We start from the raw sequence: 17,159 nt of genomic DNA, 5'->3' as shown, positions 1-17,159 counted from the left end.
ATATTAACTCCAAGCCTGCAGCTATTGGTCTCTCCTGTGCACTGTAGCTCTAAATGTATGCCATAGAATTAGACTGCACAGGAGGCAGTAAATGAAGCAAGATATCTGTCCCATTGAGTTAGATCATCCCGAGTTTTCCTCAAAGTACTAATATAATTCTGCCCCACCTCTCTCAACCTCAACAACTCTGTGAAAGTCATGACAATAATGGCTTTATCACAGCTATTATAGATTATAGTAACTTGCTAACTAAGCAGAACCCATTTCCTCTCCCAATTAAATTCTCCCAACTGTCTTCAGCCTACTGCTGTCTATTGTATCATCTACTTCATGATAGCTAATCAAATTTAAGCACTTACACTAAAAGTATCTTTTACTGAAATCAGAATATCTCCGCTAGATCCCTGCTGAGTTGACCATCTCTGTAAGTGCATAATTTTAAAGCTTTAAGGTCACAACCATAAAAATTTATTAAGTTGAAGCATTTTACAGTCTTAGAAAAATAAACTAGAAATAAATTTAAAAGCTTTGCAACAATGTCAGATAATGTAAAATGTGAGGTACTTTTTGTATCTAAGTTACCTGATGGAGTTTAGACCAATGATAGCAAAGGCGAAGAAGACAGGATTGTAGACTATATCAGAGCCACGAAGGTTGAACAGCCCTGTGGAAAGAAACAAAATAGAAGATGAAAGGTGAGAAATTAAACTTAATTTTATCGAGGTTGAAGACTAAACAGACAGAGTCTTTGCTGAATACCTTCACTGAGTGCACAAACTCCTGTCCATTTACCATATCAAATCTCAACATCACAGATAATAACCATTTTTCTGTTTAAAAAATGTACATGTTCCAGTTATGGCTCTATTTGCAACACTTGTTAGAATCCTAAAGTGTTCACAGAAAGGGGCCCTTTCTGTCCACCTTAACCACAGCAACTGTGATGCCCACATCCTTCTATGCCCTTGCTATCCAACTATCCAATGGCTTTCAAAGATTGTAATTGTATCTGCCTTCTTCAGCTTGTTCAAGATATTCACCATTCTGTGTGGAAAAACTTGCCCCTCAGATCTCCCTGAAATTTTTCCCCTCTTATCCTAAACTGGGCCCTCTAGTTTTAGACTCCCCTACAATGACACAAGGATTCTATCTTGGCATCTCAACATTTTTTTTTAAAAGCTTTGTAAAGATCATACATCAACCTCCTACATTTCTAGCAGGATCAGTCTCACCTTGCAACTACCAAGCTACACCCTGGCAAACCTTTTCTGCATTCTCTCTATTGCTGCCACATCGTTCTTACACTGTGGGGACCAGAACTGTACACAATACTTCAAGTGCTACCGAATCAGTGCTTGTACAACTGCAACACAACACCTACACTCTCATACTCAATGCCTCTGCCAAATGCTCTGTAGGGTTTTCAGATTGTTAACTGTATGTTAACTGCTAATTGCATATATAAAATGGCTGCTCTGTAGAGTTATAATGAAATGACTTCTTTGTGGGTAACTGATGAGGTATGCTCTGTTTAGTTGGAATGTTTGGGTTATAATTATTGATAACGGAGAAACTAATCAATGGAAGCAATGTTGTTCTATCTGTATGTGTGGGAACCTGGAGTGAGTGTGTGGGTTTTCGGGGAGGGGAACCGAAGAAGGAAGACTTGCTGGGTGTGCTCTGTTCGATCACCGAGGTTGGTCCCAGGCGGCCGGTCGAGGAGGTCAGAGAAGGTCGAATTGTGGACCGAAGACTTTGATAATTGAGCTCCAAAGGCTGTGCACGAATTGACTGAACTCTGATAATATTTTCTTTTCCTTTTTTATATATTGTATCGCTATTAATTACCTAGTTCTATTAAGATTTATAAAGTGTACTCTGTAAACATACATGGTGTGCGGTCTGATATTGTGTGTGCAAGTTTGTACTAGTGTATATTTCACAGCATCCGTGCATATGGGAGACACGGTTTGGCGGATGGACGGATTTTCCCCTAGTCATATGTCAGCTGATAGCGTGAGCATTACACTTGTGGAGTGCTCGTCCCAGGATTGAATTTGTGGATGCTGGTGACCCCTCTGCTTAAATACAATACAGTTGCGATGGCGGCAGCTGCTTTTCAGCGATGGTGTGCAACTGCAAAGGTGGCAGAGAGCAATGCGTGCGTGTTGAGGGGGGTGGAGACTAGCGTGCCGGATGAAGTGTTACTTCAAGGTTTGAGTGCAGTTAAAACTTTTAGCAAAGTGGAGATTGTATCACGGAACTTTGATTTTGAGACAGGTACAAATATAGTGTTAGTGCAGACAAGTGAGGACGTAACAGGGGCAGAGTTGCCAGAGGAGATTGGCGTCACTGGGGAGACAGGGCCGTGGCACCTGCAGAGTGTCGGGGAAGAAGTGGCCAAAGCTCAGTGAGCAGAGTTGCCTGCAGAGGGGGTAGGAGATCTTAGGGAACGGATTCTTTCGGTGCTAGAGGATGAAGGGAAAGAGTGGTCAGATTTGGAAAAGTTGGTCAGTTCCTGTACCACAGAGAAAGGCGAGAGTTCAGAGTTGGCCTCTGCACTAACCTCCTTAGTGAGGAGGGCAGAGGGGCCCCGCCAGAACATGAGTTTTCTCCAGGTTAGTGCTCACTCCAGAGGGTGAGGAGGATTATGAGACATGGGTTGAGCAAACGTCACAGTTGTTGAGTGAGTGGCAGTGCTCAGATGAGGAGAAGCAACAGAGATTAGTTGAAAGTTTGCAGGGAGAGGCGGCTAGGGTAGTGCGAGGTGTGAAGGTTAACCAGCCTTTGGCCACTCTGAAGGACTATATGGAGATTTTGGAAAGTGCTTTTGGGTTGACTGGAAGCTCCTGGGGAAGTTTCAAAACATGTATCAGGAGGAGGGTGAGAAGCTCTCTGCGTACCTTTTATCGGCTAGAGAGACAGCTTAATGGACTGCGGCGCCAGGGGGTCATTCGGACTGAACAGGTGGATCAGTTAAGGATGGGTCAGGTATTTTGGGGTGCCCAGGCCGAGGACAAGATTGCTTGGAGTCTCCGGCAGTCTTATAAAACGAGCCCCCTCCGACATTCGTTCAACTGATCAGAGATGTGAGGGGGGAATGAGCGCACGTTGAGGCCGTGGGAGGACTCTGTCAGCAGGGTGAGATCCTCAGATGTAGCCCCCAGTGGGGATGGGAGAGGAGCCAGCTCCACCCGGCAACTGATAAAGGAGGTGGTGGCCGAGCTGAGGGGTTGGTAGGGAGGGCATTGCCCCTCCCCCAGAGGACGGACAGTGCAGGATGTTGCGAGTGGAGGGTAGTCTGTGAGAAGAGGGGCGGCTGGTAGCGTGTGCTATAACTGTGGGAAAGAGGGATGCTTCCGGAGCGACTGAGAGAGGCGGGAGTGTGCTATAACTGCTGGGAGCAGGGTCACTTCCAGCAGGAATGTGAGCGACCAGACACCCCTAAGAGGGCGAGTCCCCAGGTATCTGGAAACTTAGAGGGGAACCAGTGAGGGAACGGCCTGGTGTCTCTGAGGGAAAACATTTCCAGCAATGTACCAAGGAACCCCTGAACGCAAAAGACCCTATTCCGGAAGGATTAGTGGGACCCCGATCCAGCATGTCGCTACAGATAGAGGGAATCTCTGCTAAAGCCATACTCGACACTGGGTTGCAGGTCACGCTACTATACTGTTCGTTTTACAATCAGTACTTAAAGCATTTGCCATTGACCCCATTCAGTACACTGGAGATTTGGGGCGTCAGTGCTGGGGATTATCCATATGATGGGTATTTGTCGGTGAAACTGGAGTTTTCAGAAGCCAATGTGGGAGCGTCTGAAGTTTTGGAGACATTAGCACCGGTTTGTCTGGACCCAGCTTAGACTGGGGGGGGATGTGGGGGGCGCTTCAATCCCGATGGGGACCAACACCCCTGTGGTTTGGAGGCTCATGGGAGTCTGCCAGGAGAGGGCCAGAGAGAACAGTATGGGGGCCCAGGCCGTGAACCCAGCATTTCATGCTGCTTTTGAGGAAGTGCGACTCCACCCTGGGCCAGAGACTGAATTTAAACGAGGGACTGTGTGGTGCACTTAGTCTGGGCCTGTGATAATAAGGCCCAGGGAAGTAACAAGAGTGATGGGAACCCCCAGATTTCCCAGAGTGCCTGATGGCGAGGCCCTTTTAGTGGACACCCTGGAAGACCTCGAGGGGAGACACGATTTCCGGCTGGGGTGCTGGTGAGGCCCGAAGTGCAGAGCCCTCGGTGGTATTTGCGAGGCGGATAACTGTGAGTGGCAGGAACACTACGAAGAGAGAAATCACTTTTAAGAGAGGGATGCTGCTGGTGCATTTGTTCCCAGTGATGGGTAATGTCAAGCACCCGTGATGCCCACTAAGGGGGAAGGATTGGAAAACAGAGGAAAGCTGACCGCTGAGGCCTTTAACTTTGGGGACTTTCCTGTGCCGCCGGAGTGGAAACGCAGGCTGGTGGAGAAGATGTTGAAGCTGGAAAATGTTTTCTCTCTTAGCAAGTTTGATGTGGGTTGCTCCAAAAGCACTCGCCATACCATCCGAGTGACTGAGGACACTCCGTTCAGAGAGAGGTCACGGTGACTGGCCCCTGCAGATGTGGAAGACGTGCAGCAGCACTTGTGCAAGTTGAAGGAAGCTGGAATCATCACTGAGTCCCAAAGCCCCTATGTGTCCCCAATAGTAGTGGCCCAGAAGAAGAACGGAAGGGTACGCATGTGTGTGGATTATAGGACCTTGACCAGTCCCTGACCAGTATACAATCCCGAGGGTCAAAGACGCGTTGACCTGTCTGAGTGGAGCAAAGTGGTTTAGTGTGCTGGACTTGAGGAGTGGATATTACCAGATCCAATGAGTAAGGCCAACAAAGAGAAGATGGCATTTATAGGATGCCCCAGGGCATATCGGGGGCCCCTGCCACCTTCCAGAGGGTCATGGAGAAGACGGTGGGGGATATGAATTTGCTTGAAGTGTTGGTGTATTTGGATGATTTGGTAGTGTTTGGAGCCACCTTGGAAGAACACAAAGCGAAGCTACTGAAGGTGCTATGTCGGCTAAAGGAGGAAGGGTTAAAACTCTCCCTGGACAAGTGTCAGTTCTGCAAGACGTCTGTTAGCTATGTTGGACACATAATCTCACAGAATGGAGTAGCTACAGACCCGGCTAAGATAGAAGTGGTGACCTAACAGGGTTGGCAGACACACCCTTGAGTATGCACGTTCCAGCCAATTAGAGTTTCTTAGTGGTTGCATTTAACTCCCTTCCTTTTGTCTCAATCTTGTTGTGTCTTCACCAAAGCACAGCACCAGCTACACTCCTTGCTTACCTTAGCCCTCATTCTAGGAAAGAAGACTACAGCTGAGATTGACAGTGTAAAGGAGCAGAATTAATTTAGCTTTAAGTTACTACTTACAGGCCACAGTGTTGGTGCTAGCTTTGATTTGAGAATTTTAGTTAATTATCCTGTTGGCCTAACATTTATTATTTTTCCCTTTGTTCTGCACAGTTCTTATCAATATTCAGTGAACTGTTTAATCTGCTTCAGTGTCTCTGCATTACTTGGAATATCACCACACATCCCTGTCATAGATAGAATGGACATAGAGAGGATGGTTTCCAATAGTGGGAGAGCCCAGGACCAGAAGGCATAGCCTCAGAATAGAAGGACGTTCCTTTAACTTTAGCCAGAAGGCATTGAATCTGTGGAATTCATTGCCACAAACGGCTGTGGAGGCCTAGATATTGGGTATATTTAAAATAGAGGTTGGCAGGTTGTTGATAGGCAAGGAGGTCAAAGGCTACGGTGAGAAGGGAAGAGTATGGGTTTGAGAGAGAAAATGAATCAGGCATGATGGAATGGATTCAATGGGACAAATGGCCTATTTCTACTCTTTTGTCTTATGGTCCTTTTAAGAGCACCAAATTTCTTCATGTTCACCTGGCGGTGAATCTCACCTGGTCCCTCAACACCAGCTCCATAGCAAAGAAAGTCCAACAGCGTCTCTACTGTCTGTGAAGGCTGAGGAAAGTCCATCTCCCACCCCCCATCCTCATCACATTCTACAGGGATTGTATTGAGAGCATCCTGAGCAGCTGCATCACTGCCTGGCTCGGAAATTGCACTATCTCAGATCGCAAGACCCAGCAGCAGATAGTGAGGTCAGCTGAGATCATCGGGGTCTCTCTTCCTGCCATTACAGATATTTACATTACACGATGCGTCCGCAAAGCAAACAGCATTATGAAGGACCCCACACACCCCTCATACAAAGTCTTCTCCCTCCTGCCATCTGGGAAAAGGCACTGAAGCATTCGGGCTCTCACAACCAATCTACGTAAGTTTCTTCCACCAAGCCATCACACTCCTCAATACCCAGAGCCTGGACTGACACCAACTTACTGTCCTCTACTATGCCTATTGTCTTGTTTATTATTTATTGTAATGCCTGCACTGTTTTGTGCACTTTATGCAGTCCTGAATAGGTCTGTTGTCTAGAGTAGTTTCAGTATTGGTTCATGTAGCACCATGATCCTGAAAAACATTGTCTCGTTTTTACTGTGTACTGACCCAGCAGTTATGGTCGAAATAACAATAAAAAGTGACTTGACTTGCCTTGATCACTTGAAACATAGGCAAAGGATTAAAGTTGAGGAATTTGTGTGAGTTAAGTGTGAGTTCACATTTTAATGACTTAATTTGTTGACGTTAGATGTATTACCTAATGTAAATACAGAATCCAAGTTCCATCACATTTATACTGCCTGCATTTGTACTCACCCAGTATGATAATTGGATCAGCGCAATCTACTCACTTTGCCAAAATTCAAGAATAAGTCATGCCTGCCACTGATCAATCTCAAATGACAAAGCTTGGAAAATCATATCCCACTGACGGCTATGGGAGATATACATTGACTGCAAGCCCTAAAACTGAATCTCTTGCCAGTTACATTTACCTCCACACACTCTCTTCCACTGTAGTCAATGAACTGATTAACAGGAAGAGAGCATGTATAGCCAATGCTCTTGCATCCATTAAGGAGAAATGATCAAGTGTGACTTCCTACACCCAGCTATCTAGATCCACAAGAATTATCCTGCAAAACTGAACTCTTATTTAAGACATATTTTCACCTCCCCCCACTTTAAAAGTACTCCATAATTGTAAAGAGCTAGTGGTATCATAGTTCAAGTGAGATAAAGTAAATGAAAAACAGAGGTATGTATGGACCCTGGAACAAGATATTAAATGCTCATATTTAAAATAATAGTTTGCCTACAATGATTTGGCCTTTGCAGAGTTAACACAATGACATCTTCATTATCCATCAGACCACTCAAGTCAGTATAGTCCAAACAGAGCATCTCCATCTGAACATCAGAAGGTTGAGAATTCCAACTTTGTTCTAATGCTTGAACAATTTTCAAGCCAACACTACAATGTATAAGAACATTGCACATTATTAAGAACTGCCCTGGGAATAAGCCATTGTAAAATGGATTGTCTGATGAGATGTGAAAAATCATGTCACTTTTAACAGCAAGAGACTTTTGTGGAACGTAAACATTAACATGGATCAGTGGAATTGAATGGTTCCTTCCTGTGTTGTGTACATTGCATGAATGAATACAAGCAGTATTATTATATTTTGTTCTATAATTTGAAAAGTAGCAATAACTTCAAATAATGAAAGAGCACTCACATGCAACTTCATCAAGGGCCGTGATCACTAGCCAACTGGCATTCTTCTCTGCCATCTTTGCACGCTGTTGCACAATTTTGTCTTGCCACGACATACCTGAAAGGGAGTTAAAAGCACAATTGTTGAAAATTTTAAATCGTACTTTCACAACAACACTCTGCACCATTGTATCTCAAAACTTAAACCGGTGAGTCATTTCCTTAGGGGTCATCTGGTACAAAACAAACTTCTGGGCTCACATCAGGAATTTCACTGTTCAATGGACAAAATTAATTTATAAAATCACTATTACTCAAGCTTTGTACTTGAGTGGAGAAAACTCAAGTCTACACTGTCAGGCAAAGAATAGCACAAAATATAGCACTGAAAACAAATTCATCTCTTAAGCATTTCACCTTTTGCCGTGATTATGGTTTTTAAGTGTCATCCAACCTCATGGGAAGAAAGCCTGCTTATATCTACTCACACACAAAATGCTGGTGGAACACAGCAGGCCAGACAGCATCTATAAGGAGAAGCATTGTTGACGTTTCGGGCCAAGACCCACATGAGGGTCTCAGCCCGAAACATCGACAGCGCTTCTCCTTATAGATGCTGTCTGGCCTGCTGTGTTCCACCAGCATTTTGTGTGTGTTGTTTGAATTTCCAGCATCTGCAGATTTCCTCATGTTTGCACTTGTATTTACTCTAACTATTCTCCTGAAATTTTATATATTTATATTGAATCTCCACTCATTCTTTGGTGCTCCAAGAAATAAAGCCATAATCTATGCAACCTTTCCCTATAACTCAGGTCCTCAAACCCCAGTAACATCTTTGTAAATTTTCTCTGCATTCTTTCAATCTTATTGATATATTTTGTTAGGTAGGTGACCAGAATTGCACACAATACTCCAAATTTGGCCTCAGCAACGTATTATACAACTTCAGTATAACATCCCAACTCCTGCGTTCAGTGCCCTGATTCTTGAAGGCCAATGAGCCAAAGTCTCACTTTAAGATGACAGCCTTTAATACCATGGCAGGTCATTATGAATACTTAGTAATGCCCTTTGGACAGGTCAACAATCCAGTTGTCTTTCAGGCACTTATTAATGACATTGAGTGAAATGCTTAAAAAGTTCATGTTTGTGTATCGCAATGACATTTTGATTTTTTTAAAATTTCTATGAGAAGCATGATAAGGCAAAATTGCAGTCAAATGGATGAGTTGCAATGTAAAAAGCAGACAAATTGATAAGCCTGAATACAGGACTGAAGGTATTAGATTTGAATATGCACAGTATATGGAATAAGGTAGGTGATGTAGCACAGCTACAGCTTGGCATGTATGATCCTGCAGGTATCACTGAATCCTGGCTGAAGGAGGATTATAGCTGGGAGCTTAATGTCCAAGGATACACATTGTATTGAAAGGAAAAGCAGAAAGGCAGAGGGGTTGACTTTGCCCTGTGTGTGAAAAATGAAATCAGATCATTACAAAGAGGTGACATAAGGTTGGAAGGTGTCAAATCATTGTGGATAGCGTTAAGAAACTACAAGGGTTAAAAACCCCCAGACAGTAGTAAGGACGTGGTTTTCAAATTACATTGGAAGATAGAAAATGCAAACAATAAGGGCAATATTAGAATAGTCATAGGGATTTCAACATGCAGGCAGATTGAGAAAATCTGGTTGTTGCAGGATCTTAAGAGGATTTCTGGACTGCCTACGAGATGGCTTTTTAGAGCAGCTCATGGTTGAGCCCACTAGAGGATCATCTATTCTGGATTGGTGTTGTGCAATGAACCAGAATTGATTAGAGAGCTTCAGGTAAAAGAACCCTTGGGGCAAGTGATTATGATTGAATTCACCCTGAGATCTGAGAAGGAGAAGCTAATGTCAGATGTATCAATATTATAGTGAAGTAAAGGGAATTACAGAGGCAGGAGAGGAGTTGGCCAGAATTGAATGGAGAAGAACACAGGCAGGAATGATGGCAGAGCAGCAATGGCTGGAATTTCTGGAAGCAACTCGGAAGGCACAGGATATATACATCCCAAAGAGGAAGGAGTATTATAAAGGCAAGATAACACAACGGTGGCTAACAAAAGTAATCTAAGCCAATATAAAAGCCAAAGTAAGGGCATATAATAGAACAAAAATTAGTGGGAAGTTAGAGGATTGAATTGCTTCTAAAAACCAACAGAAGGCAACTAAAATAGTCATTAAGGTAAAGATGGAATACGAAGGTAAGCTAGGCAATAATATTAAAGAGGATAACAAAAGTTCCTTCAGATATATAAAGTGTAAAAAGAGGCAACAGTGGACATTGGACCACTGCAAAATGATGCTGGAGAGGTAGTAATGGGGAACAAGGGAATGGCCTATTTTGCATCAGTCTTCACAGTATGCCAGAAATTCGAGAGTGTCAGCGGGCAGAAGTGTGTGAAGTTGCCATTACTAGAGAGAAGGTTCTTTTGAAACTGGAAGGCCTGAAGGTAGATAAGCCATCTAGACCAGAATGTGCACACCCCAGGGTTCTGAAAGAGGTGGCTGAAGAGATTGTGGAGGCATCAGTAATGATCTTTCAAGATTCTGGAATGGTTTGGAACAACTGGAAATTGCAAATATCACTCTACTCTTCAAGAAGAAGAGAGAGAGGCAGAAGAAAGAAAAGTGTAGGCCAGTTAGTCTGACCTCAGTGGTTGGGAAGATGTTGGATCTATTGTTAAGGATGTGGGTTTGGTGTACTTGGAGGCAAATGATAAAATAGGCCATGGTCAGCATGGTTTCCACAAGGGAAAATCTTGCCTGACAAATCTGTTGGAATTCTTTGAAGAAATAACAAGTAGGATAGATAACGGAGAATCTATTGATGTTGTGTACTTGGATTTTCAGAAAGCTTTTGACAAGGAGTCACACATGAAGGTGCTTAATAAGTTATGAGCCCATGGTTTTACAGGAAAGATTCTAGCATGGATAAAGCAGTGGCTGATTGGCAGGAGGCAGAGTAGGAATAAAGGAAGCCTTTTCTGGTTGGCTGCTGGTAACTAGTGGTGTTCCACAGGGGTCTGTGTTGGGACCAATTCTTTTTACATTATATGTCAATGATTTGGATGATGGAATTCATGGCTTTGTTGCAAAGTTTGCAGGTGCTTTGAAAATAGGTGGAGGGACAGGTTATTTTGAGGAAGTAGAGAGGCTACAAAAGGAAATAGATTAGGAAAATGGGCAAATAAGTCACAGATGGAATACAGTGTTGGGATGGGTATGGTCATGTACTTTGGTAGAAGAACTTAAAGGGTTGACTATTTTCCAAATGGAGAGAAAATATAAAAAGCTGATGCACAAAGAGAGTTGGGAGTCCTTGTGCAGGATTCCCTAAAGGTTAAATTGCAAGTTGAGTCTTTGGTGAGGAAGACAAATGCAATGTTAGCATTCATTCATTTATTTCAAGAGGACTTGAATATAAAATCCAGGATGTAATGTTGAGACTTTACAAAGCACTAGTGAAGCCTCACTTTAAGTATTGTGAGCAGTTTTAGGCCTCTTATCATAGAAAGAATGTGCTGAAACTGGAAAGGATTCAAAGGAGTTTCACAAAAATTATTCCAGGATTTTCATTTAAGAGCATTTGATGGCTCTGGGCCTGTATTCACCAGAATTCAGGAGAATGAGGAGTGACCTAATTGAAACCTATCAAATGGTGAAAGGCTTTGATAGAGTGGATGTGGAGAGAATGATTCCTATGGTGAGAGAGTCTAAGACCAGAGGACTAAACCTCAGAATAGAGGGGTGTTCTTTTCAAACTGATATGAGAAGGGATATCTTTAGTCAGAGAGTAGTGAACCTGTGGAATTCTTTGCCACAGGCAGGTGTGAAGGCCAAGCCTTTACGTATATTTAAAGGCAAAAGTTGATAGATTCTTGAATGGTCAGGGCATAAAGGAATACAGTGGCAAGGGAGGAAATTGGGGCTGAGAGGAGAAATGGATCACCCATGACGAAACGGTGGAGCAGGTTCAATGGGCCAACAGGCTTAATTCTGCTCCTATATTTTATGAGCTTCACGGTAACACATGCAAGACGGATTCTTCAGTGCCTGTTAGTGAAATTAGAGACGAGTAAGCTTCACATCCTCAAAGTTTCTATTTTGGGATTTATCATCTTGCAAGCAAATGTTCTTATGGATCCTAAAAAAAGACATGCAGTACGAGACTTACCTCCACCTACTTCTGTTTAAAAGTTCAACAGTTTTTGGGGTTCGCAACCTTTTATAAGAGGGTTATTCAAAACTATAGGTCAATAGCAGCCACTCTGACAAATCTGACCAAAAAGTCATCAGTGTTCTTTTTGATGACGTTTCTTTCGTGCCCTGGAGTGCCTTTAAAGTGGCAGTGCTAACCTCTCATTGCTTGGTCACCTTTATCCTTGCCTAGTGAAATTCTGAGTTATACAAGACCTTGCAAGTTCTCAAACATAAGAAAATCTGCAGATGCTGGAAATCCAAGGCAACACACACAAAATGCTGGAAAGACTCAGTAGGCAAAGCAGAATTATGGAAAAGAGTAAACAGTTTCAAGCCAAGTTCTTTCATCAGCTGAAGGGCTTGAAAATGTTTATGTTTTTCTATAGAAGCTGCCTGGCCTTGTAAGTTCTACAGTTCAATTTTGTCTCTTTTGTTAATAAAACTCCTAGTTTGTTAACCCCTCCGAGGTTCTGTGTAATTCTGAGCTTGGTTCTGAGATGCATTGTGACACTTCTTGTTCTAAAGCACCCCTCATTCACTCTGCAAGTCCTACCCAGATTGGTCCTCACAAAGCGCAATACATCACACTCAACTGCATTAAATTCCATCTGCCATTTTCCAGCTCATTTGTCCAACTGAGGCAGATCATTCTACAAAGTTTGAGAGCATTCCTCACTATCCACTATGCCCCCCAATCTTGGAGTAATTGCAAATTTGTTGATTTGGTTTACCACATTATCTAAATCATTAACTGCTAAAACTGACTTAAATACACAGAAGTAGCTACACACAAAAAGTATTTGATTTGTCCTGAAGACTTATAAAATAGTTTTAAGAGAGTTTATTCCTTTCATTTTTGAATTGGTTGATGGACAGAAGTAAAATGCAAGACCTACAGGTCATGGATTAAGAGCGAAAAGTAAAATGTTTAAATGGAACATGAGGGAGAACTTCTTCACTCAGAGGATGGTGAGAGTGTGGAAAGAGCTGTCTGCAGAATTAGTGGTTGTGGCCTTGATTTCAACATTTAAGAGAAATTTGGATAGGTACATGGATGGGAGGGGTATAGAGAGCTATGGTTCAGGTGTAGGTCATGGAACCAGGCAAACAAATTCTTGGCACCAACTAGATGAGCAAAAGTGTACTGTGACTCTACATACAATTAACAGATGTGCATGCTAAAATATTCATTTGTCTTGATAAAGAAAGCAGCCTTTTGTGATATTCAAAGAATAAAATCTGAAACAGAAATTCTACGTAATAAAATCATTTTCAAATTTTGTGCTGTATTCAAAATACAAACCCCATTTCCAGAAAAGTTGGGATATTTTCCAAAATGCAATAAAAACAAAAATCTGTGATATGTTAATTCACGTGAACCTTTATTTAACTGACAAAAGTACAAAGAAAAGATTTTCAATAGTTTTACTGTCCAACTTAACTGTATTTTGTAAATATACACAAATTTAGAATTTGATGGCTGCAACACACTCAACAAAAGTTGGGACAGAGTTAAAATAAGATTGAAAAGTGCACAGAATATTCAAGTAACACCGGTTTGGAAGACTCCACATTAAGCAGGCTAATTAGTAGCAGGTGAGGTATCATGACTGGGTATAAAAGTAGTGTCCATCAAATGCTCAGTCTTTGCAAGCAAGGATGGGTCGTGGCTCACCCCTTTCTGCCAAAATTCATGAGAGAGTTGTTAGTCAGTTCAAAAGGAACATTTCCCAACGCAAGATTGCAGAGAATTTAGGTCTTTCAACATCTACAGTACATAATATTGTGAAAAGATTCAGAGAATTCAGAGAGATCTCAATGCGTAAAGGGCAAGGTAGGAAACCACTGTTGAATGTGTGTGATCTTCGAGCCCTCAGACGGCACTGCCTAAGAAACTGTCATGCTACTGTTACAACTATAGCCACCTGGGCTCCGGAGTACTTCGGAAAACCACTGTCACTTAACACAGTCCGTCGCTGTATCCAGAAATGCAACTTGAAACTGTATTACGCAAGGAGGAAGCCATACATCAACACTATGCAGAAACACCGGTGAGTTCTCTAGGCCCGAGGTCATCTCAGATGGACCGAAAGACTATGGAACCATGTGCTGTGGTCAGATGAGTCCACATTTCAGCTAATTTTCGGAAAACATGGGCATCGAGTTCTCCATGCCAAAGATGGAAATGACCATCCTGATCGTTATCAGGGAAAGGTACAAAAGCCAGTATCTGTGATGGTATGGGGGTGCATCAGTGCCCATGGCATGGGTGAGTTGCATGTATGTGAAGGTACCATTGACTCTGAGGCGTATATTAGGATTTTAGAGAGACATATGTTGCCATTAAGGTAACATCTCTTCCCGGGATGCCCACAGCTTATTTCAGTAGGACAATGTCAGACCACATTCTGCGCGGGTTACAACAGCGTGGCTTTGTAGACACAGAGTGCTTGTGCTTGACTGGCCTGCTGCCAGTCCAGATCTATCTCCTATTGAAAATGTATGGCGCATCATGAAGAGGAGAATCAGACAATGGAGACCACAGACCATTGAGCAGCTGAAGTCTTATATCAAGCAAGAATGGACAAAATTTCCAATTGCAAATCTACTACAATTAGTATCCTCAGTTCCAAAACGATTAAGAAGTGTTATTAAAAGGAAAGGTGATGTAACACAATGGTAAACATGCCTCTGCCCCAACTTCTGTTGGGTGTGTTGCAGCCATCAAATTCTAAATTTGTGTATATTTACAAAATACAATTAAGTTGGTCAGTAAAACTATGGAAAATCTTTTCTTTGTACTTTTGTCAGTTAAATAAAGGTTCACGTGAATTAACATATCACAGATTTTTGTTTTTATTGCATTTTGGAAAATATCCAACTTTTCTAGAAATGGGGTTTGTAGTAGCATGGAATGGCTTAAAATATTAAGAAAAAAAATCAGACCAATTCCAAATGTCTTAAAACCAGTGATCTTTTTCAACTTTATTGAACTAACTCAAAATAAGGCTTTTTCAAAAGATAGCAGACTTACCAGTATAACTCAAATCCATAACTAACAAAGGTTTACAAGGTCGGCTCGGCTGATCCTTCCAAATCATATCAACAAGATTTTCTTCCACAGGCACAAGAGTATGACCTGCATTCTTCAGTGCTTTAGACAAGGTTTTCCATTGATCTGAAAAATGCACAAGGCACGAGAAAACAGAAAATTAAAAGCCATCTTTTCATGTTTTTCCATTTCCAATCTAAATATGATTATCCCTAAAACACATAAAGAAAGCCTAAACATGCAAAATTTAAAACAGTAATCGTTCTTGCCATGTCATCAAGTACCTTTGATCATTTATCTTCTAAACTAGCAATCTCTAGGTATTAAACACTTACTACATATTCTGCCCCAAGACCTTACTCTATAGAAAGTATCAAATTAAACAATACAGTCTGTCCTCCTTATCCGCGGATTCCACATGCACGAATTCAACCAACCACGAATCGCGAAAACCCGGAAGTGCTCTTCCAGCACTTGTTGTTCAAGCACGTACAGACTTTTTTTCTTGTCAGTATTCCCTAAGCAATGCAGTATAACAATCATTTTACATAGCATTTACATTGTATTAGGTATAATAAGTAATCTAGAGATGATTTAAAGCATACAGGAGGATGTGTGTGGGTTATCGTGCATCGGGATCGAAAAAAATCGGAAGTTCTCTTACTAAGTAAGTCGTAACAGGTACATCCGGTATTATTTAGCGTCAGTTAGTCAAACATTTGTATTAGTGTATAGTATATATTTTACCTTTCTATGCATATAAAACACTTAAGAACGTATGTTTCAGCACCGGGCTCAGGAACGGAAGTTCTCGGGACTCGGAACAGATCACTCCCTGGTGCGCTCTCCACTGTGCCGGGTTGATGTGGAAGATCAAAAATTCAAAACCCCAAAACCCAATAATTAAACCACTGCATTGCTTAGTAATAATTGTAGCTTTCATCGGGGCAGAGCCTTTCTCATTTTATCCTGTAAAATTGTTCCGATCGTTGACCGACATAGCCTAACGCTTTTCCAATGACCGATGGTGTTTCATCTCTTTCCGATCGCTTTATTATTTCCACTTTATTCTCAATCGTGATTGTGATTATTTTCGTGAACAGAAACACTGCGCATTCAGAGCTCTGGTGCCGGGTCCTAATGCCCACCGCACTGAGCCAGGTTAAATAAGGTCTGGGGTTCCGCTGGGTCCTAAGGTCCACCAGATTGAGACGGTTGAATAAGGGACTTGAGCATCTGTGAATTTTGGTACCTGCGAGGGATCCCGGAACCAATCCCCCGCGGATAAGGAGGGCCGACTGTAGTGATAAATTTAAAACTACATTAAAAAAAATTAAAAACTTAATACCTCAGTGATGAAAATTTTAAACCCAATAGTGTGATGTAATATATCAAAGGGTTCACAAACTTAAATGCGATTCTTCTACATATTTATATAAACTTCATGAACAATGACAATTTAAGGAAATGAGAGGAAATCCTTGAAATAAATTGGTAATATGCAAAATTTACTTACCATATGCAATGATAAACGGATCCACACCAACCTTTGACTGTTCAGGTAATACCTTTATTAGCCAATCTTCCTGGCTTGGTGTACTCTTTAAACCTATAAATAAAGTGTTTTTTTTTCTTAATTTTATTTATATAGTGCCTTTCGTAACTTCTGGTCAAAGCACTTTAAAACTAAAGAAATTCTTTGAAGCTATGTTACTATTATAAAATAAGTACACCAGTCAAATTTACTCGCTCAAGATTGGAGTTTCAGTTATAAGCATACTCTCAAGGTATTGTGAAACTTCCATTTAACTTTTACAGCCTGTTTACCATAAGACCATAAGACATAGGAGCAGAATTAGGCCAACTGGCCCATTGAGTCTGCTCCACCATTCAATCATGGCTGATCCTTTTTTCTCCTCCTCCTCCTCCTCAACCCCAGTTCCCGGCCTTCTCTCCGTAACTTTTGATGCCATGTCCAATCAAGAACCTATCAATCTCTGCCTCAAATACATCCAATGACCTGGCCTCCACAGCTGTACGTGGCAACAAATTTCACAAATTCACCACCTTTTGACTAAAAAAATTTCTCCATGTCTCTGTTTTGAAAGGGCACCCCTTTATCCTAAGGCTGTGCCCTCTTGCCCTACACTCTCCCACCTTGG

General features: G+C 42.0%; 1 protein-coding gene across 4 annotated transcripts in view; it reads right to left on the bottom strand.

Moving 5' to 3' along the window:
- Positions 1 to 17,159, bottom strand: part of xpnpep1 (X-prolyl aminopeptidase (aminopeptidase P) 1, soluble) — a 98,348-nt gene that overhangs the window by 62,754 nt on the left and 18,435 nt on the right. For all 4 annotated transcript variants that reach the window (XM_059947007.1, XM_059947008.1, XM_059947009.1 and 1 more), the window contains exons 5-8: positions 16,514 to 16,606; positions 14,980 to 15,123; positions 7,716 to 7,811; positions 583 to 664 (exon numbers count right to left, since the gene is read on the bottom strand). In XM_059947007.1, coding sequence (XP_059802990.1) covers positions 583 to 664; positions 7,716 to 7,811; positions 14,980 to 15,123; positions 16,514 to 16,606 — 415 coding nt within the window. The remainder of the gene's footprint in view (positions 1 to 582; positions 665 to 7,715; positions 7,812 to 14,979; positions 15,124 to 16,513; positions 16,607 to 17,159) is intronic.

The sequence above is a fragment of the Hypanus sabinus genome, chromosome 22 (genome assembly GCF_030144855.1).
Source record: "Hypanus sabinus isolate sHypSab1 chromosome 22, sHypSab1.hap1, whole genome shotgun sequence".
NCBI classification, from domain to species: domain Eukaryota; kingdom Metazoa; phylum Chordata; class Chondrichthyes; order Myliobatiformes; family Dasyatidae; genus Hypanus; species Hypanus sabinus.
Note: the sequence above shows the minus strand (reverse complement) of the source record. Positions and strands in the feature narration are given on the sequence as shown.